Source organism: Chionomys nivalis, chromosome 22 (genome assembly GCF_950005125.1).
Source record: "Chionomys nivalis chromosome 22, mChiNiv1.1, whole genome shotgun sequence".
Taxonomy (NCBI): Eukaryota; Metazoa; Chordata; class Mammalia; order Rodentia; family Cricetidae; genus Chionomys; species Chionomys nivalis.
The window spans coordinates 38,820,358-38,842,330 of NC_080107.1; the positions used below are offsets into that span (position 1 = coordinate 38,820,358).

Consider the following 21,973-nt stretch of genomic DNA (forward strand, 5'->3'; position numbering starts at 1 on the left):
AGTAGACATGAATGATGCTATAGCTACACATAAACTACTATATGGCTATTAAGACTTATAATGTCATTATCATATTTGGTACGGAAAGATATTTTGCTATGTTCCTGCACAAAAATAGAGCTTAAAAATAATCACGGTTTCTATGGCATTGTCATATGGAAAGCTGCCTGTAGTTAAATGTGTACAAAGGAAAAAGTGCTGACATTTTTTTAATGTATCCAAAGACAGGTAAGCATGCATATTTTTTCTTTTTTGCTTGTCTGGACTTTCTGGTTTTTCTACAACTGTTGCCTAAACATTCCTAAGCAGATCTCCGCCTCCAACTGCTCCATAGGTCTGGCAAAGGCAGAAAGGAGAGACTGGAGGGAGGGAGGGAGAAAGGGAGGGGAGAAAGAACCTTGCTCTGGCTTCCTGGATCTGAAGCAGCTGAGTGTTTCTGGGAAGAGCTGGGAAGGCCAGAGGAACCCCTTCAGAACCCTGGGAAGAAGGCTGTCTTGAGAAGTTTCCGTCATTGAGAGGAGGTGCAGCAGCAGGTGCTTTGGGGGAGTTTGGGATGGTGTGAAATCATTCTGGGAAAGCCTGCTCCTCCCTCGTGAGTTTCAGGGTTCCTCCCTGGATCATTAGTGTACTTTGTGTACTTAAAGGACCAAGGCATCTCAGAAGAGCAGGCGGACAACCACAAGCTCCTGCCTGGAGAAGGAGAGAGCTGAGGGCTCTTTTGTGGGCTCTTTCCTGGCTTTCAGGTCCAGAATCTCCTGCTGTGGACAGGTTGTTCAAGTGCTGACGGGCTCTGGAGTCTGCTTTCTACTCAGGCCCCTGGTTTCCCAGCCTGTTCTTTGCCCAAAATTTCCTGCTGTTTCTTTCAAAATAGGGTATCCATAGTGTGGCGCTCATGATGGTCCTGAGTGGGGCACTGTGCTTCCGGTGAGTATTCGGTCATCTGATCTGGTGGCGTTCTCAGAAAAGCGAGTTCCGGGTAGACAAGAAGGTGTTGTTATCCCAGCAGGGCCTTCACAGTTAACTGGGAAAATGGGACCAATCCTGCCCTTGGAGATTTTTCTGGATTTCTTCAGGTTGAGAAGAACTGAGCAGGATTCTCACAGGCTCTTGGGTCTAAGTGTGTGGGTTGGGAATGGGACAAGCAACTAGGCAGTCTAGAGCAGCAGCCTTTGGTGAGGAGAGTCCGCTCTCCCTTACAGAGCTCCACTATTGCCTCCCATAGCCTTGAATTGCCATCAGCTCAGCCACTGTGGTAATCCCTCCATGGCCCTTCCTGGGATTGGGTATAGCACAAAACCTTCTCTGTTGCTCCCTGGTGTGCACTGAGCCAGGCACCCTACTACAGACTTGACAGCAGCAGATGAGAATGGTCTTTACTCTTACTGGACCCAATCAGCCCTCTGCATCTGTGGTTTCTTCAATCACAGCTTCGACAAACAGAATTGAAAATATTATGAAAATTTGCATATGTGGCGAACATACACAGGCTTCCTAGTTGTTACTTCCTTAAATAACAGCATCACTACTTACGTGCTGTTTGCATGTCGTTAGGTATGACAGCCATGGAGAGAGGATTAGAGTATTCAGGAGATGGATATCAGTAAGACGCAAGTACTACATCCATCTTATCTAACAGCCTGAGCACCTGTGGATTTGGGTATCATCGGTAGGGGGTCCCAGAACAATCCTTATGCTGCCAAGGGGTTGGAGGATTTCTCGAAGCATGTTCTCTGAGGCTCAGTCCCCCGAGATAATTCATGCACTCGTGTTCTCTGAGTGAGTGCGGCTGCAGAATACTGCTTCCTCATCATGTTTGGAGCTGGGGAGTTGGCTCAGTGGATAAAGTTCATGTTGGGAAAAATGTGACTTCTGGAGTTCAAACCCCCAGAATCTGTATAAAAGCCTGGGGGCTGTCTGAAGCCAGTCTCTTTTCTCAGCACCTGGGATGGAGAGACAGGAGATCCCTGGGGCAAGGTGCCTAGAATAGTCAAATTGGCAAACTCCGGGTTCAGCGAAGAGATTCCACTTCAGTAATAAAGTGGTACAGGATTAAGAAAGACACCCAAAATGGAGTTGTGGGCCCATGTACACGCTCAAACTTGTGAACATGCACCACACACACACACACACACACTAAAATATTCAGCCAGACATCAAAGCAGTTGTTACACTGCAAAGCATCCCCGTATGACATCAGCAGAGGTCTACTTAATTCCACATAAGGTCTACTTAAGCATATTTCACCTTACAGAGTGTCAAAAAAAAAAAATCAGCCGAAAAGTCATTTTGAAAAGTAAAATAGGACTTTAAAGAAAGTCCTCAGGGTAGAATATTTGGCCCAGTGGAAGCAAGTGTGCTTTGAGTATTCAGTAAGAAGGAGCCGAGAGGTAGATTCAGGCAGAACTATGAGTTTGAGGCCAGCCTGGTCTACAGAATGAGTTCCAGGCCAGTCAGGGCTAAATGGTGAGATTCTGTCTTAAATAGCAAAACAAAACAAAAAACCAAGCAGCAGATTCTAATTAAGGGGGGTTGTGAGTGATGTTTAAGCCACTGTCATGGCTCAGCGACGAAGAGAAGACAAGTGTTTTGTTGGCTGCAGCTCTTCTCCAAACCTTCCTGCGCAGAGTTAGCTCTTCGCTCACAGGGATCCCACAGGGCCAGGAATGTCCAAACAACTTGAGGCTCTTCAAGACAGGTTTAGTCAAAGAAGCCTGTGTGTCAAGGACATCTGAGAAGGCTGGAGAGGTGGTCCCTGGGCTTTGAAGAACCCGGGCTCCAATTCACAGGCTCTTCCAACTGAGCAGAGAGATTTTCTGGGATATAAAAGGTTTAAGAAGGGAAGAGAGCAGACATCGGGCACAGATGGGTGGCAGAGGGGTCATTCTGCAGAACCAGGACTGAACGTTGGTGGCTGTGTCTGGCACTGTAGAAATAGGAGAAGAGAAGATATCTAAGTTTGGGGAGACTTTCTGGAACCAGGCAAGGCAGAGTGCTCATCCCTACCCTTACGGAGTCTTGTCCCTTCCTGGTGTTTCAGAATGAAGGACTCAGCCTTGAAGATACTTTATCTGCACAATAACCAGCTGCTGGCTGGCGGGCTGCATGCCGGGAAGGTCGTTAAAGGTTGGTATCTATGAGTCCCAGGCCTCTGTACTCTAGGTGATATGCCTTAGGAGCCTTTAAATGGCTCTGTAAACCAGTGGCAGGCCTTCAGACACAAGAACGACCATGTCTGATAGAGCATCATAAAACAGGCTTCAAGCCAAGTGAGAACATCAGGGAAGCCTCTGTGTAGAGGTAGGATATTTTTCCAGGACAAGCGACTTATGCTTCCATCACGAACTCTTTTGGGCATTCTATCTCCATGGGAGACAGTACTGTACAAAAGGCTAAAATAGATCTCCATTCCCAAGTAGGTGGGCTCTGCTCACCATTCTGCTCCCTAGAGATCCTTGGATCCCTTCGGTGCTGACATCTGGATAGTGGGGCCCCCTCTGGCCTCCTGCTTACTCATCATGCCCTCATACTTTGGCAGGCCTTTCCACATTGCTGCATAAATGTTTGCTTGGGCACCCTTATGGGGTCCTAGATCTATACAGACCCCTTTGCTGCATTGTGTGTACATATGTGAACACTACATGAGGGTATAGCTATATGTGAATGCATAAGTTCATACATGAATGTGCTTAAGTATGTATGTGCATACTTATACAAGCACATAAGGATTGCTTACATGTGTGCCTATGGATATGTATGTTTTGATTATGTGTAATACGCATGGGGTGCATACATGTGTGTGATTATATCTATATACATATGCATATATTGATGTAATGTGTGTGTGGATGTCTGTGCATCTGTACATGGGGAGATGGATGATGTACAGAGAAGATGAGGGAAATCCTCTTCTGCAGAAATCCCACAGGGGCTAAAGCCATGACACAACTCTAACAGGATATGACAAAGTCCAGAAAAGGGGACCTGGAAAAAGGAGTCAAGGGAGTTAAAGGGAGTGGTGAGAGGGATGATCTCTTGTAATTTAGAGAATCAAAGTTTGGCCCTGAGCAAGAGGAATGGGTTTACCTGGTGTTCCTGTACTTTGGTTTATGATCTGCGCCAAGCGGAAGGCAGGACGCCTCACACTGGTTCTAATCCCTTTAAGGTCTTACTGGGGGGAAAAGTGGGCGGAAGGACGAGCAGGTGCCTGCATCTTGCCTTTTTCCTCTAGGTGAGGAGATCAGCGTTGTCCCAAATCGGGCACTGGATGCCAGTCTGTGCCCTGTCATCCTGGGTGTTCAGGGAGGAAGACAATGCCTGTCCTGTGGGACAGAGAAGGAGCCAGTTCTGAAACTTGAGGTGAGTCTGATTGCAAGCTTCTTCACATTCCGGGCCTGAGCCAGGAGAGGCACTCATGCTCTGCCACCACAGCCCAGATAACCCTGGACCACGGCGAAGGCACTGTTAAACCAGCGCTGCCTCCTCTCTGAGGACCTTGACCTTGCCCAGCTTAGCCCTCTCTCTTGCCCACTCCTGTGTCTCATCCACCATGCCCCTTTTCTACAGCCAGTGAACATTATGGAGCTCTACCTTGGGAGCGAGGAATCCAAGAGTTTCACCTTCTACCGGCGAGATATGGGCCTCACCTCCAGCTTCGAGTCAGCTGCCTTCCCAGGCTGGTTCCTCTGCACCGTGCCCGAAGCTGACCAGCCTGTCAGGCTCACCCAGATCCCTGAGGATGCCGCCTGGGACGCTCCCATCACGGACTTCTACTTTCAGCAGTGTGACTAGGGCTGCGTGGTCCCCCAAACCCTCAGGGCAGAGGCAGAGTAGGCAATGTGGGGGAGGGGGGCAGGTAGTGATGGAGGAGGTTCACGAAGGGCGACCCCCTCCTCTCCCTCCTCTTGGGACTCCCACTTCTGACTTAGGAGGTCCAGCCACTCTCTTCTCCCACTTTCCCAGCGCCAGTAAATTCTTCGGGTATCTGGAGCTCAGTGTGGAGACTCTGATACGAACCATATAGGACAAACAAAGAACAACATAAAATGATTCTTGGGTGAGCGAGTGGTGGAGATTGTTTTCGCCTAGTGAGATCTGGCACAGAACCTCAGAAGCTCTGCCATTCCCTCCCGGGCAAGAGGAGGAGGCATCACCAAGATCTTTGGTTGGCTGAGCCCCATCCCTCAATCCTGTTGCTGGCTTCTGCTGCCTCTTTTATCCCTGCCGTCTTTTTCTGGCCCTGGACTGAGAGGGTGATGTCAGAAGAGAAGACGGAAGATGGCCAGGCATTCTGCTCTGGTTTGAAACCAGAGGTTTAATAAAACATCCCAGATTCTGGTCGTTACTTACACAGAAAGATGTTCGTTAATATTAGGTGGAAAGAGCTTACTGTAAAGTAACATGTCTTGCTTGCATTTTCATCTTAATTAAAATACACTTAACTAAGCTATTTTAAAAGGGCTCTGGAAGTGCTTACATCAATTGTAGCAATGTCCAGGTGGGGGCAGTATAGGTGACTTTTTATTTGTGTTTATTAACCCTCCATTATGAAGGCATGTTATTTGCATAAGAAGAAGAAGAAAGGAATCCATGTGGTGGGAAGTGGAGCATACATAACTTCTGATTGTCCTCACCCTCTGCTACCCTGAAGTGAAATCTAAATTGAGCTGGGCTGCCTGAGGGGCAGGTGCAGAGAGCAAGAGGCAAACCCCAGAAAAGCTAGGAAGAATGTAAAGAGTTTGCACTGGAAAGAAAGGAAGAAGGGATGGAGGGAGGGAAGGAGGAAGGTAGGGGAGGGGAGGGGAAAAGCGACCCTGCACTTTGACCCGGGATGATCGCAACCCTTGGGATTATGAGTGGCAGCCAGCTTCCTAGGGATACTGTGTTGGTTAGCAAGTTCCCTCCTCAAATTCATGTCCTTCCCAAACCTACGATGCCCTTACCAGGGCAGGGTCTTTACAGTTAGAGCGCTGCACTAACTCTCACTTGACTGGTGTCCTTCAAAAACGAGGACTCGACACAGAAGAGGCACAGGGGACAGGTCCTTGTGACACGGAGGTAAAGGTTGAAGTGACATTGCCGCCACCAGCCAAAGAGGATCCCCGGACTATGTGTAAAACCAGAAGCCAGGAAGAGGGAAGGAGGGGTTTCTTCCTAGAGCCTCAGATGGCATGCCGCCTTGCTGGGGCCTTGACTTCAGACTTCCAGTCCCCTGCACTATCATAGAATACATTTCTGCTGGTTTAAGTTTCTAAGTGTGGATGATTGGCCCGAGCAGCTGGAGGGAACATGGAGCTTCTGGCGACCTCTGCTTCCTGGGGTTCATTCCCTCTACCGCTCTACCAGAGTTATCTCTGGACGCTGGAATACAGCGGAGGTGATAGCGGGCTACTGCAGAGGGTAGATTATAAAAGGCACCTTAACGGCTTCTTTGGGGGCCTGTTTCTCTGTACACTGGGGGAAGCCAGACTCTATGCTGTAAGCAGCCCTGTAGAGAGATCATGGGGGGGGGGGGGGGGGGGACTAGTCTCCCGTGGACAACAGCTGCACGTGTGAGCTCAGAAGCGGAACTTAACCCAGCAGCCGTTGCGACCCAGCTGCTGGCTCGATTACAGTCTCATGAGACACTGTAGCACAGCTGCCCACCCCCTCCAGATTCCTGTCTCATAGAAACCCTGTGAGCTCATCAATGCCGTCTCTAGACTCTGGGGGAAGTTGATAAGCTGGAGTAAGTAATATCCAATGAAAGGGAAACATGTGCATTTACTCTGTTATGATCAAAACTTTCTCCAGTATTTTCAGTTTTCTTCTCAAACTGAACACCAGCCCTTTATTGACCCAAATAAGATATTTAAAAGCTGACATGCTTCACTTGTTAAACTGTTAACCTGTTGCCATAAGATTTGATTCATCTATAACCATCACTACTTCCCACCGACACGCCAGCTTCTGTCTCTAATACTCCTGCCTAAAATATTGGAGACTAAGAGTGAAAACAAAAGAAGGGGTTCAGAGCTGAGCCCCGTGTATTCAGCTGTAGCTCCCTTGTCAGGCCAGCTTGGCAGCTTGGCAGGTTAGTAGGAGGACCAGCAAAAAGGAGGGCAGGACAGAAGAGGCAATATCCACCTGTCCTAAAATCTGCAGTCCAGATGCAGCTAAGACCTCCTGAGCAACAGGCAGCACGATTTCTACCAAGGCCTCTTGGGGATACTGAGGACCTGTACCTCCCTCGGGTACCAGGCTGTATTTCTGCATCCCCCATTCACAATGTCTGCCTGTGGGTCAGAGAGTCTCATGGTGCATTTTCTATCTGGGGACATTGTACCCATCCTGGCTGCTGACAGAAATCACTTGCTTTTCAACACCCTGCTAAGATATCACCTCCTGTAAGAAGCGTTTGAAGAGATGAGTTCCCTGGTCATTTGCTATGACCATACTCTGGGCTGTCTCCCTGTACAAAGTTGGCTTTGAACCCAGACGACCTTAAGGAGCTGTGTCACTATGGTTTTAAGCAATGTTTTTGAGCACCCAGATTAATACTTGGCAAACTTTTGGAGCATGGGGAATACAGAACATGGAAGCTCACAATTCTAGAGCATCCTCTCCCTTTCCTCCCCCCATCTACACCCTTATTAAAGAGTAGTTCAAATCCCACCTCATCCTCAAAGGTCAGAGTGGTTGCTTTATCCTTTGTAGGGTGGCAGAATTCAAAACGACTTCAGCCTAGAAAAGCTGACACTTCCAAATCCAGAGGGAAAGAAGGAACAGAAACACATTTGTTTTGCCATTGTTGTAACAGTAACAATAAAGGGAGGTATGTACAGCCTGAGAGAGTCTGGCGTCATGGCTGTTCAAATGAAGACAACCTAGTGTTTTTAGATTTCTGTGATTTTGGTAGAAGCCACAGACCTGGGCCACAGCAGTTGAGGTTTGTGTCAAGCGCAGATGTTTCGAGAGCAGAGATGTTTTAAGATCAGGGCATGAGGGAAGAGATAAAGGAGCTGATGGTGTTTAAGAAAAGACAAAATGCAGCCACCTCATGCTTAAAGCACCCAAAGGTCTGCAGGCAGGAGGATGCACTTGCTTTGTATAATTTCAGGAAGCAGCAACAGGACCACTGGGAACAGATTATTGGAGGACATCTTCTCCTGAATGGCCTCCCCTCCCAAGTGTAACCTTAAAGATCATGAACTCCATTTATGCTTCTCCCAGGGGATACAAAGTCCCTGACCTTGGAGTTAGAATGAGGAATCTTTAAAACCATTAAATATTTTATTTATTTATTTATTTATTTATTTATTTATTTGGTTTTGATTTACTTATTTAATATCCCAGCCACAGTTTCCCTCCTTCCTACCCCCTACTCCCTCTACCCTCACCCTCCAACCCATTCCATCTCTGTTCAGGAAAGGGCACATCTCCCATGGATATCAACAAAACATGGCATATCAAGTTACAATAAGACTAAGCACTTCTCCGTGTATTAAAGCTGAGCAAGACAACCCAGTATGGGGAATAGGGTCTCAAAAGCCAGTCAATGGGTCAGAGACAGCCTTGTTACCACTGTTAGGTGTCCCACAAGAGGACCAAGCTATACAGCTATAACATGTAGGTAGTGTGTTTAGGTCAGTCCCTGGCAGACTTCCTGGTTGTCTGTTCTGTCTCTGTGAGCTCCTATGAGCCCAGGTTAATTGATTCTGTGGGTTTTCTTGTGATGTCCTTGACCCCTCTGGTTCCTAAAATCCTTCCTACCTCTCTTCAGCAGGATTCTCTGAGCTCTGCCAGTCTACATCTGTTTCCATCAGTGGCTAGACGAAGCCTCTCTGATGACAATTGGGGTGGTCATCCAATCTATGAGTATAGCAGAATATTGTTAGGCATCATTACGTTGACATTATAGTTTTCCTCCAGGCGTGTTTGGTTCTGTCCTAGGTCTCTGGGTCATCCAGCCCGCCGTTCCTGGTGCTCCAGGCAGTGTCAGGTCTGAACTTATTCAACTGGCATAAATTTAGGGTAGACCAGTCATTGGTTGACCACTCTCTTAGTCTCTAGGCCATCCTTACCCCCAGCACATCCCGTAGGCAGGACAGACTGTCAGTCAAAGGTTTTGTGGCTGGATGGTTTTCCACTCCCTCCACTTGAAGTCTTTCCTGGTCACAGGAGATGGACATTCGGGCTGTGTATCTGCTATTGCTAGGAGTCTTAGCTGAGATCATCCTCATAGATTCCCTTGTGTCAGGTGTTTACCTGACCCGGAAATGCCCCCCTTTCCAGTAGTCTCTTTCCTCTGCCCTACCCCATGTTCCCATGCCCACCCACCTGCTGTCCACTCACAAAAATCACTTCTATTCCTCTTTCCCAGGGAGATCTGGGTTTCCTGTTTCAGAGTCTCCTTGTTATCTAGTCTTTCTGGGTCTGTGAGTTGTGACATAGTTATGCTTTATTTTACAGCTAATGTCCACTTATGAGTGAGTACATTCCATGTCTGTCTTTCTGGGTCTGTGTTACCTGACTCAGGATGATTTTTTTTTCTAGTTCCATTTATTTGCCTGAAAATTTCAATATATATATATATATATATATATATATTGTTGTTTTCTAACAGCTGAGTAATACTCCATTGTGTCTTTATCCATTCCTCTGCTGAGGGACATCTAGATTGTTTCCGGATTCTGGCTAATATAAATAAAGCTGCTCTGAGCATAGTTGAGCAAGTGTCTTTGAGGAGGATTGAATGAGCTAAGAAAGAAATCATGGAAACAACACCCTCTACAACAGCCTCAAATAACATTAAATATGTTGGGGTAACTCTAAGCCAGCAAGTGAAAGACCAGTCTGACATGGACTTCAAGACTTTGAAGAAAGAAATTGGAGAAGATATCAGAAGATGGAAAGATCTCCCATGCTCATGGATTGGTAGGATTAACATAGTAAAAATAACCATCTTACCAAAAGCAATCTACAGATTCAATGTAATCCCCATTAAAATCATAAGACAATTCTTTACAGACCTTGGAAGAACAATACTCAACTTCATATGGAAAAACAAAATACCTATGATAGCTAAAACAATCCTGTACAATAAAAGAACTTCCAGGGGCATCATCATCCCTGATCTCAAGCTGTACTACAGAGCTACAGTAATAAAAACTGTATGGTATTGGCATAAAAGCAGACAAGTGGATCGATGGAATCTAATCGAAGACCCAGACGTAAATCTACACGCCTATGGACACCTGACTTTCGACAAGGAAACCAAAATTATACAATGGAAAAAAGAAAGCATTTTCAACAAATGGTGCTGGTCTAACTGGATGTCCTAATATAGACAAGAATGCAAACAGATCCATATTTATCACCTTCCACAAAACTCAAGTCCAAGTGGATAAAAAAAACCTCAACATAAATCCAGATACACTGAACCTGACAGAAGAGAAAGTGGGAAATAGCCTTGAACGAACTGGCACCGGAGACAACTTCCTGAACAGAACACCAATAGTGCAGATACTAAGATCAACAATTAATAAATGGAACCTCATAAACCTAAAAGCTTTTTTGAGGCAAAAGACACCATCAAAGGGACATAATGACAGCCTACAGAATGGGAAAAGATCTTCACCAACCCCACATCTGACAGAGGGCAGATTTCCAAAATCTATAAAGAACTAGACATCCAAAAAAAAAAAAAAACCCCAAATAATCCAATTAAAAATGGGGCACAGATCTAAACAGAGAATTCTCAAGAGAGGAATCTCAAATGACCAAGAAATACTTAAAGATATGTTCAACATTCTTAGCCATCAGGAAAATGCAAATCAAAATGACTCTAAGATCCTGTTTTCTACCTGTCAAAACACCTAAGATCAAAAACACAAGTGACAGCTCACGGTGAAAAGGATATGAAGCAAGGGAACACTCCTCCATTGTCATTAGGAGTACAAACTTATACAGCCTCTTTGGAAATCAACATGGTAGTTTCTTAAAAAGCTGGAACTCAATCTATCTCAAGACCTACCTATACCACTACACTAGCTATACTGCTCTTGGGCATATCCCAAAGGATGACGATCATATGTTAAACATTTTATCTTCCCAGAACAACACAGTACATGGAAATGAATGATTATGAAACATAATTCAAGGAGAAAAAATGAAGAATTTTAACAAGAAATAAGGATTTATTTTCTTTCTCCAAAAGGTGGTGGAAAACATGAACTGGATTCTAATACAATAATGGAAACCTAGCAAAGTTCTACAGTAGCTTCCATTACCTCATACAAAATAAATGTTTCTAGGCATATATGTCATTGACAAATTGTTAGTTTAAAATACCAACAATAATAACAGCAACAAAAAAGCAAAACTTGGGTCTCATCCTCATCCACCTTTTCCCACTTCTCATTCTGTGATTATCCGGGTCTTCCTCACCAACTCCTTTGCAGAAATTTGCAAATGAGCCAAAAAGGAAAATTACAATAAGGCAGTTAATCTCCAGAGAACACTCTGTCCAATTCCTTACCCCTAGTGGGGGATGTAAAAAGGATGGACAAATGGATTGATGTCCAGATGGAAAATAAATAGGTAGAGGGTTGGCTGGATAGATAATTCACTGGGCAGATGAGTGGATAGATGGGAAAATGGATGAACAGATGGACAGAGTTATGTAATTTCAACAAGATAACTGAGTTTATTGACCCTGCACTGTTCAAATTCTCATACTTCCTAATAATCCAGAACACGTGGCTCCTATACAGGCCAATGTCTTCTACAGCCATGTTTCCTTATATACTCCATCTCAATAATTTTGCATCAACTAATTAAGTCTGAAAAGCAAAGGGTTCCTCTCATCTTCCCAAGCAGAGCCACACTTGTGATGTAACCAGCCCCAGCTTCATTGTGGCTCCCTGGATGCATCTGGTTCCCAGCAGCTGTAGTCTTCTATTTCTGGTCCTTCAGACCTTTCCAAGTCTCAAATGGAACCCCACAGAGCATCAAAGATGTTTGATCCCAGCATTGTTTATCTAGCTGCAAAACCACTAATAACACAGTCAAATGACAGTAGCTACAGAGACAGGAGGTCACTGTCTGGCCTCTGTCAAGGCTTTATGGGTGACTCTCTCCCCTTCCCACAAATACTCATTAATCTCCCCACCTCCTTATTATTTGTACTGTGTTGAAGATATTATGAAATCTTTGGGCTCTTCTTCCCTGATCTGGAGGCAATTACAGATTGCTGCAGGTCTGTCCCACCCTGACCAGACATTATAAACACAGTGTTGGTGCCCGGAAGAAGTCAGTTGGAGGTTCCAGGCATCAGAGTTCCAGACACCAGGATCTACAGGTCAGTGGTGACAGATTCTCTCTCTCTCTCTCTCTCTCTCTCTCTCTCTCTCTCTCTCTCTCTCTCTCTCTCTCTCACACACACACACACACACACACACACATACACACACACTTTTCTGTCAATGCCTTCAAAATGCCAAGTTCTCCAAGGAGCAAGGAATGCCTTTTACAGAGTGTTGTGTGATGCTCTCTAAGTTTGGGAGTACTTGATAGAATTTAAGGAGAAGTATAGATTTTGTTAAAGCAAAGTCATATATTTGAAACCACAAAGTCATCTCAAAAATAATCATCTAGGCCAGTAGTATTCAAACAGTGTTTTGTTTGTGACACACAGACATTCTCTAGAGATATTCTGTGACTCACTTCAGTAGGACAGTAGGAATACCATCAAGATGCTAATGTCTCCACTACCTCCTCTGAAGCAATTCCATCACCCCCTTATCTATCATACATCCAACTATCGTTTTTTTTTTTTTTTTTTGAGGAAAAAGAAAATTTTTCCTGTGAAATTTAAACAGTTTTGAAAAAAAATTACCTAACATCTCATTGCTATGGGAATAGATTGGAGGCCCAGGTACAAAAAGAATCAAGATGAATTAGTTACTTCTGGAATCCATCCTTGCAGTCAAAGCCTACAGTGTTTCTGTGTTCTCATCTTAAGTTCCTGTGTGTGTCAATCATGTGGTTGGGTAGAGCTTCCGATGAGCTTCATGATTTCAGGATCTTATCAACTTTTATAAGGCAAACAATTGTCTAATGTACACTAATAAACAATATAGTAAATTTTAATAGGAGCTCAGAGTAGTGTTATAACCATAAATGAATGAATCATTAAACTTCGAGTCATGGCAACCATAGTTTGACCTAGAAAGAACCTTGACAACCGCATAATGTAATGCCATGAACCTGAGGATTGGCCATGAGGATACATGACCCTGTGTGTTTGAGCTCTCATTCTCGGTTGTTGTGCAATTGGACAAACAAGGTACTGAGCCCGTGTGTACTGAAGCCATGCCCAGTGACCTTAATATGAGTGACGTGAATGATCAGTGATGAAGAGGGTGGCTTTGGAGCAGAGAAACCAGAGGCAACACTGAGTGTGCCCTTAGAGAGGATGAGGAAGGAGTCCTGGAGAGAGAAATGAGATCATATTGCACAAGCAAACTAGGGTGAGATGGTGGCAAAATAGGTGTCCATTGTAGATTCTAGAACTGAAGAGTAGTATGGTCAAAGATGTACTTTAAAAATGAATTCCGTATGCTTTTTATAGATTGGGTTGATGGTCCAGCAACCAGGAGTACTAGGTTGTTTACGGTAGCACCTGAAAACAAAAAGAAAGTCACATTTTAAAGGAATGTCTCCTAAAGAGAAAGAGAGGTACATGTTCAGTACTTCTTGGGTTTTGAAGTTCACTGATGAGAGAAATATTAGAAAAGTGAGAGAAGTAGAATTGAGAGAGATAAGTGGATTGAGAGAAAAAGATAAGTAACCTTACACATATCTGGTGTGCATGACGGCAGGACTTCCAAAGAAGAGGGTGGACTATGGACTGCTGAAGTCTGGGAGGCATTAGGCCAAAGTGATGGTTGCAGCTGTAGGAAGAGATGGATTACAATTCCATAGCAAATGAAAATACAAATACATAGGATACCTCCTTGTGACTCTCAGCCTTAGCCATGACCCTAGGAAAGGGACTCTACAATGTGCCTCTGATAGACGGGGAATTGGAAGAACTCAACTAATGTCAAAGATCCCAAGGAGGTAGTAAGAAATAGAAAAATAATTCTTAAAATGCCTTTGGTTTGGGCTCCATGAAGGCTGGTTTGTTCTTGGGGACAAAAGGCTTCGTGTAGAGAATGTTAGAGAAAATGAAGAGAATGTTGAGGGATCGCGGCACTATCTGTTGGAGGCACTCAATGCAGGGCAGGAGAGTCAGAGAAGTCTGAGTCAGCCAAGGTCCGTGGCCAGGAATAAATCAGAGAAAGGAAAGGGGGACATAGACCCAAACTGAGTGAATGGTTGTTTGGGGATTAACAAGGAAGGGGAAACTTTGGCAATCAAGTGTGTGGCACACAGGGAAGAGCATCAGGACCCCAGGCTTCCTGTGTGACCTCAAACTAGTACAAGCTAGTAACTTCTTACTCTTCTATCACGATCTAGCCAGAACCTAGGCAGAGGAACCCTACGTGAGAGTCTATAGGAAACTTTGAAAGTCTGCGCCATGCCAAAATGGGTAGTTTCTAGAATCCCAAGGATCCAGCTTAATGAGACCAACACTGATTTCTGTTGCCTGTTGGAGCTGGCATTGACCAAGAGTTGAAGTCAGGCTGGATGTGCAGGTTCACACACACCTACCAACTTCAACGGCCCCTCTTGGGCCTCAACCCAGCTCTTACTTCTCTGCCACAACTAACGGAGCCTTGGTGGTCTGGCTCAAAGGGAACACGTCATCAAACAGGCTTGCCTTGAGTTGTGCTGCTATTAGTTTGCATGGGCTAGAGGAAGAATTCACTATTCTTTACTGCTCCAAGTGTGGTCTGGAGACCAGCAGCATTATCAAGACCTGGTTGAATGTTTAAAATACAGTCTCAGGCCTTACCCCAGACCTGGAGAACAAGACATTACTTCAAGCACTATTGAATAAGGCCAGGGAGAAAAATACTTGCCAAGTGTTTTGGCATCTATGACTTTAACTAAACACTTCATAATTTTAAAGAATAATGCTTACTTTACAAAAGATATTAAATCTACTACAGGAAAATGTTAAGGAATATTAACAATCACTGATGATCCTGCCAGCCGTGACTGAATGCTGCAAGGGAGAGTACCAGCGGTCTTTGGTCCCGTGTGTGTATCTCCACATACCTATGAATTGACTGGAATTTGTATGTTATTTATAACCTACCCTTTTCACTTCATATATTTGGAAATTTTTATGCCATAAATGTCATCATTAATGAACATATGCTTCATTTTCTGGATTTGTCATTCTTTTTCAGCCAATGGCCTAATCTTGGACATGGGGAGTATTCCCAACTTTCCAACATTGCAAAAATATTCAATTGAACTATTTTATAACTAAACATTTGGGTAATTTGGCCTTTCCCTTCCCCTGGAAAATGGCAACAGCACATGCAATCATAGACTAGACAGGCTGCTTGGAGCCCAGTCCGTAACGCCAGCCTTTGTGTGGAGTCTTCAACCTCATCAGTGCCCTGTTTTCTTTACTCTCAATAGGTCTCAAACTTTTGCCCAGTTGCTTTCCAGTAAAAAAAATCCACTTGGGCTACAGTTCCATTTTTTATAATAGCAGAGCACGGATCTCAGTGACATCATGGTGGTCTCAGTGCCGTCACCAGCATCAGTCTTGTCTTCCTTACCTGCCTCCCTCAGTATAACTTCTTCCATCTCCAAGTCCTGTGTCTTCCCGTATTCTTCTATCTCATTTTCTACTCTCTTACATAAAGATTTCTTTCTTTATCCCCCTTCCTGCTCAGGATGAATGAGATCTACTCAGTAGGCCCAGACACCCCTGCATTTACTCTTAAGAGCTGTTCTCCTACTGTAGTTTGTCTTGAGTTTCTTGTGTGCTGTTCTGGATTGGACTTTCTGGGTGATCACTTTAGGGAGGAGCTCGAGGCTAGGGTACTCCTCCAGGAAGGAACACAGTCCTGGGAAGCTTTGTGGCTTAGAGTTTATGTAGGTCACTCTCTTCAAGTCAAGGTGCTCATTTTCAAAAGCACGAATGTCTGTATGTCCATCCTGTTCTGATTTTCACCTGGAAGAAAAAAGAGAGGGAGGTGTGTGGACCAACTCCACACACATGTCAGCAGTCCCCAGTCCCAGGAACGATGCTTTCGTCCCTTAGACCCTGCCTGTTCTCCCCAGCTAAGGTGTTCCTTCCTATGCTAAGTGTCTTACACCCTGCTGGGTAAGGAGGACAGAGGTCACCTCTGTCTGGGTGACCGTCCGGCCAGGCTGGGAAATGGGACTGAATCTGCCCTGAGATTATCCCCCATCTGTAGAACACCCACCTCTCAGCCTGGGAAGTGAGGTGGTAGGCTCTTTAAGTGAATCTGCTCTTTAGAATCTCAGCAGAGGCTCACACCTCCATTGACTAAACCTGATCTAATGGCCAGGAATTAGGAAAAGGCAGAGCTGCCTAGAGCTGGGAGAGCTGCAGAGACCTTGGAGGATTCTGCAATGCCTACAGGATGGGAGCAGCTTGTGGTTGAGTATCTCTGAGTCCCAGCTTGGCTGTCCCCAAGTACACACCGCTACTCTTCTGACAGCCTGTGTCTTCTTTTCCCCAGTGAAGACCAGACACTCCCAACAGCAGGAATGTGCTCCCTTCCCATGGCAAGATACTACATGTAAGTAATTTTGGTGATTTCTCAATCAAGGGGTCTGGGGAAACACATAAGAAGGGAAAGGGCTGAATCAAAGGATGAAGCTCCTTCTGGCCACACACAGACACACACACACACACACACACAAACTCTTAAGCACTGAATTGAACTCAAGCATTGAATTGAAGCAAGAATTGAACTCTTCGTTTTTGCCCAAAACAACAGCCCTCTTTCCCGATAGCAGACTAAGAACTTTGTCAGGAGAGTATTACTAAGTCCATTTTACAGATCTGGAAATTGCAGCTCCAAGAGGTTGTATTACTTTCCTCATATTATACAACCACTCAAAAGCAGGGAGTGGGATCAGATGCTGTGTTCTCTGAACTGGCATATCTGGCACTTAGAAAGCTCAGACAGTCTTGAGTCCCAATGGCAGCATCTTTACGGTGACCTTAACTCATACCTGGCAAGAAGAAGAAGAAGAAGAAGAAGAAGAAGAAGAAGAAGAAGAAGAAGAAGAAGAAGAAGAAGAAGAAGAGGAGGAGGAGGAGGAGGAGGAGGAGGAGGAGGAGGAGGAGGAGGAGGAGGAGGAGGAGGAGGAGGAGGAGGAGGAGGAGGGGGAGGAGAAGAGGGAAGGAAGGAAGGAAGGAAGGAAGGAAGGAAGGAAGGAAGGAAGGAAGGAAGGAAGGAAGGAAGGAAGGAAGGAAGGAAGGAAGAAGAGTTTCTCTATAGCACTGGCTAGCCTGGAACTTGCTATGTACATTCGGGGCGACCTTGAACTCACAGAGCTCTGCTCACCTCTGTCTCCCAAGTGCTGAATTCAAGTATTTACCACTACACTGCTTCCTTGACAATAACTTAGTGGTGTCTAAACAGAATGCTTCCAGGAGGTGAACTGTCACGTCCCAGCTCCCAAAGGCTGAGAAGACTGCCAGGTGGCAAGATCTTCGCAGACCTTTGATCTTAACGTACAAATGAGCCTGCTTTAAATACAGCAGGTGAGCTGTTTCTAAACAGCCATCACCAGCTGTTGCGGAGCGAGACCAGGCTCCTGGAGGTGGTGGCGCTGGTCCAAGGTATTGGGAGCTACCTGGGCTCTGAGAGCAATTGATGGGCATCTCTGAAACCAGCCTGGCAACTAGGCTAATAACAGGCATGGTTTTGATGTTTCGCATGCATGACAGTTTCTCCCAGCTTCCCTGGTGCATACTCACCCTCCCAGGCAGGTCATTAGATCCACAGCCATCCCCAGTGACTAATCAGGCCCTGATCTAGTTCTGCTTTGGCCTCCTGGATTCAGTCCCCCCAGAGTGTACCTCACCATGGCCAGAGTGGAGTGAGCGTCTACTGACACAGACTCTGTTTTCAGAGTTCTCTCTTTTATTTTTAAGTTTACAAAGCAAATCACACTTATTGCATCCTCAGTCTCTTCATTAGTGAGTGGTTCCAAAGCTGGGATAGGTTCCAAATCCCACTGTGTCCCTGGGATACCCGAGTCTCAAAGCAAGTACTCAGCCGTGAAAACATCTCTATCTCTTCATGAGAAACTGGCCACTGTCACTCCTGAGAGCCTCTGACACTTATGAGCCTAGAAAACCTGCTCTTGCTCTGGCATGGAGACTGCTTCTGCCCTTAGGGGAGCAGCGTCCCCACTCCTCTCCGGAAATGGAGAATTCACCAAAGGCTCAGTGTGGTGGCCCAGAGCCCAGGGATTGGAAGACGCAAGGATCCTTGGTAACAGCAGGCCATTAACCTTGCCCTCCTATTTCAGAATCAAAGACGCGCATCAAAAGGTTTTGTACACACGGAATGGCCAGCTCCTCGTGGGAGACCCTGATTCAGAGAACTGCAGTGCAGGTGAGCATCAGGGAACCTCTCCCGGGACCCGCCCAATCTCCATGTTACAGGCCTCAATTCAGACAACTGCAGTTCTGGTCAGTCTCAGGGGGCCTCTCTCCCAGGACCGCCCAATCTCCATGCTACAGGCCCTTGTTCAGACAGCTGTAGGTCAGGTGAGCATCAGGGGGCCTCTCTCTGGGAACCCGCCCCACCTCCATGTTAGAGGTCCTAATTCAGACAGCTATAGGTCAGGTCAGCCTCAGGGGGCCTCTCTCCCGGGACCCGCCCAATCTCCATGTTACAGGCCCTTGTTGAGACCACTGCAGTTCAGGTCAGTCTCAGGGGGCCTCTCTCCCAGGACCCGCCCAATCTCCATGTTACAGGCCCTTGATTCTTTTCCTCTCTCATGTCTTTAGAGACATGAGAATGATGCCCCCATGATAATGAGAAGAGGTGAAGGGCAGCTTCAGCCTGTCCTGGAGAGTTCCACTCACCCTGCAGTCTCCATGCAGAAACAGGCCAGGTGTGCCCAGGCACAGCTGCTCCTTGCTGAGCCATATCTTGCTAAAAAAAAAAAAACTTCCACCTGGGGTCCCCTTACTGCCTGACTCGCATTCTGTCTTACCCCCTAGAGAAGATCTGTATCCTTCCTAACCGAGGCCTGGACCGCTCCAAGGTGCCCATCTTCCTGGGGATCCAGGGAGGAAGTTGCTGCCTGGCATGTGTTGAGACAAGAGAGGGCCCTTCCCTGAAGGTGGAGGTGAGAGACCCCTCCTCATCCTGAAGGACACAGCAGTCAGTCTTGCCCATGTTGTCAGATTGCAAATGCATCTTTGCACCTGAACATCCCCTCTCTTGCCCCCTATCTCTCTTTGCCTCCAAGGAGGGAATTCTCACCTTTTGGGATCTACGGGAGGAACGGAAGGACCGTCCCTGGGTCAAACTCTTTCCTATTGAGTTCTTTGGCCAAGTTTCTGAGGCGTCAAGGGCTGACATCCAATCAGAATCATCTCACCTCGTAGCTGTCTCTCTTTGCCCCACAGGATGTGAGCATCGAGGACCTATACAAAGGCGGAGAGCAAACCACCCGCTTCACCTTCTTCCAGAGAAGCTTGGGCTCTGCATTCAGGCTCGAGGCTGCTGCTTTCCCTGGCTGGTTCCTCTGTGGCCCCGTTGAGCCCCAGCAGCCAGTGCAGCTTACCAAAGAGAGTGACCCCTCTACCCGTACTGAGTTCTACTTTGAACAGAGTCGATAAGAAGGCGCGGGACTGCGGTCCAGCCTAGCACCGGCAAACAGAGCCCTTCTTCCTCAGAGTCTGACTACAAAGACGTCTACATCTTAATCCCCAGAATCTGTAAGGATGTTACATTAAAAAGCAAAAAGGGACTTTTCCTCCATGGTTCATTTGGGCCCAATGAAATTATATGAGGCCTCATGAGAAGGAAGGAGTCAGAGAGAGACTACGGTAAACTTTGCTGTTAAATTTGAGGACAGAGCCGGGCGGTGGTGGCTCACGCCTTTAATCCCAGCACTTGGGAGGCAGAGGCAGGCGGATCTCTGTGAGTTCGAGACCAGCCTGGTCTACAAGAGCTAGTTCCAGGACAGGCTCCAAAACCACAGAGAAACCCTGTCTCGAAAAAAAAAAAAAATTTGAGGACAGAGTAGGGACCTGTGATAATGAATGCGAGCGATTTCTAGAAACTGAAGGAGGCAAGAATGCTCCTGACATGGATTTCAGATTTTTCTGGCCTCCAGAATTGTAATATAATATACTTCCATTATTTCCAGCCACGGAGTTTGCGATGGTTTATTGACGCAGGCATAGTAAGACTTGTGTTTCACACACAATTCAACGGGCAAAGGTGCCTGGTGATTTCTTGGAAAGACACCCACAGATTTTCTTGGATGTTGAGTCCAGGGTCCAGTGGAGTCCCTGTCTCAAGGGGAGGTCATGCCCCAGAAAATCAAGCTGGACTCTTCTGAGCGTTTAGAGTTGCACTCTTTGTCCAAGGGCCCCAGCAATTTTTCATTTCATAGAAACTCTGTGTCCCTGCTCTAGTATGGAATTATCCTTTCCCCCATGTCCCTGATCCAACACGACTCTATCCAGCCTGTACTATCCCGGCTCAGTGACAGGTGAGCTGCTGGCCCTCTTCCGTGTCACCAGTGTCTACAGCAAAGTGCTGGAACACAAAAGGTATTGGGAACAAATTCTTGACTGGGAAGATGAGCATGAGGTTCTGGGTAGACACTCAGGACATGACCCAAGGAGAGCGCAGTGCCAGGCAGACTGGGGAGGAGAGCTGCCCAGGAAGCGCAGGGTTGCACAAGAAGACATCCAACCCTGGACTCAAAGAAAAAAAAAAACTTCCTGTCAGTGAACAGGGGGCCAAGCACTCTATGTAGAATCAACAATTCAGGAAGGTGTGATGGAGGAGAGCCCCGGGCACGTCTGGGGTATGGTGTGTCATCCATGTGGCTGGAACCCAAGGCTTGCGGTTGAGGAGTTGCTGAAAATTAAAGCAGGAAGATGGGTGGGGCCCAATTGCAAATGGCTCGCCAAGGAGTTTGGGCCCGTATCTGGGAGCACCAGAGCCTCCACTCAGTCCTGCATCCTCACCACACACTCAGGTACCCTTCAGAGGTCAGTTTCTGTGCTCTGGCTCCCTGGTAGCCTGACCCTGCTTCACCCTCCCACAGTGGCATATCTCCTTCGGCTACGAGCTAGGAGATAAACTTGGGCACATAAGTTTAGGCATGTTAGAGTTTATCTGAGTGATTTGTGAGTCAGGCAGCACCAATGACGAGTTGTTCAGGGCTTTACCAGGGGGGCTTACTGGAGGGTGGGGAGATTACTTTCAGAAGGCGTTCTCGAAACAAGGGGAAGAAAAAATTGATTGCTTAAAGTGGAAAGTCCCAGCTTAAATGTTAGTCAGGAGTTTCTAATTGTTTGAGCTGCTAATTAGAGGTTAGTTGGCAGTTTCTGTTTAGTTAATCTAAGTTTCATTTTCTTAGACTATGCCCGTTCTCCAAGCTGCCCCTTGCTATGATGAAGTCGGAACTCAAGACTTAGAAGAGCCCCCAGTTAATTGTTTTAACAACGATCCCTCCTTTTTGTTGGTCTCCTCTTGTGATCTGTGCCCATGGGACACCCAGGCACATCAGCAGCCCCAGCAGAATCACATTCTCTGCACAGACAAAAGAAATTTTCAGTATCTGATATTTGCTAAGTTTACGTTAGGTGCTGGGGACCCAAAGATCTTGAAGGCATGGCCTCTGCCCTTCAAGGACACACAGTGTAGAGGAAGTAGACCTGACACTATAAAAAGCAGATACCTTGCCTCAGATTGATCAGGCCTGGGGGTAAGAGCTTTGTTTAGTGGCAGATCACTTGCCTGACAGATCCAGAGCTAGGAAGCGCGCGCGCGCACACACACACACACAC

General features: G+C 46.3%; 2 protein-coding genes across 2 annotated transcripts; both read left to right on the plus strand.

Annotated features, from left to right (window-relative positions):
• Positions 1-792: 792 nt before the first annotated feature.
• On the plus strand, positions 793-4,788 carry Il36rn (interleukin 36 receptor antagonist). The gene is made up of 4 exons (XM_057755746.1): positions 793-924; positions 3,038-3,123; positions 4,229-4,356; positions 4,564-4,788. Exons 1-4 carry the CDS (start codon positions 893-895, stop codon positions 4,786-4,788), a joined length of 471 nt encoding a protein of 156 aa, XP_057611729.1. The 5' UTR covers positions 793-892.
• An 11,892-nt stretch (positions 4,789-16,680) lies between these two features.
• Positions 16,681-19,783, plus strand: Il1f10 (interleukin 1 family member 10). Its single transcript, XM_057755836.1, has 4 exons — positions 16,681-16,712; positions 18,460-18,545; positions 19,160-19,287; positions 19,571-19,783. Exons 1-4 carry the CDS (start codon positions 16,681-16,683, stop codon positions 19,781-19,783), a joined length of 459 nt encoding a protein of 152 aa, XP_057611819.1.
• The last annotated feature ends 2,190 nt before the right edge of the window (positions 19,784-21,973 follow it).

Excerpts from the sequence above, each read along its gene's own strand:
- Il36rn (XM_057755746.1), top strand. The coding sequence starts at position 893 with ATGATGGTCCTGAGTGGGGCACTGTGCTTCCG. Across the intron at positions 925-3,037 it reads AGTGGGGCACTGTGCTTCCG|AATGAAGGACTCAGCCTTGA; the intron begins GTGAGTATTCGG and ends CTGGTGTTTCAG. Across the intron at positions 3,124-4,228 it reads TGCCGGGAAGGTCGTTAAAG|GTGAGGAGATCAGCGTTGTC; the intron begins GTTGGTATCTAT and ends TTTTTCCTCTAG.
- Il1f10 (XM_057755836.1), top strand. The coding sequence starts at position 16,681 with ATGTGCTCCCTTCCCATGGCAAGATACTACAT. Across the intron at positions 16,713-18,459 it reads CCCATGGCAAGATACTACAT|AATCAAAGACGCGCATCAAA; the intron begins GTAAGTAATTTT and ends CTCCTATTTCAG. Across the intron at positions 19,288-19,570 it reads GCCCTTCCCTGAAGGTGGAG|GATGTGAGCATCGAGGACCT; the intron begins GTGAGAGACCCC and ends TTTGCCCCACAG.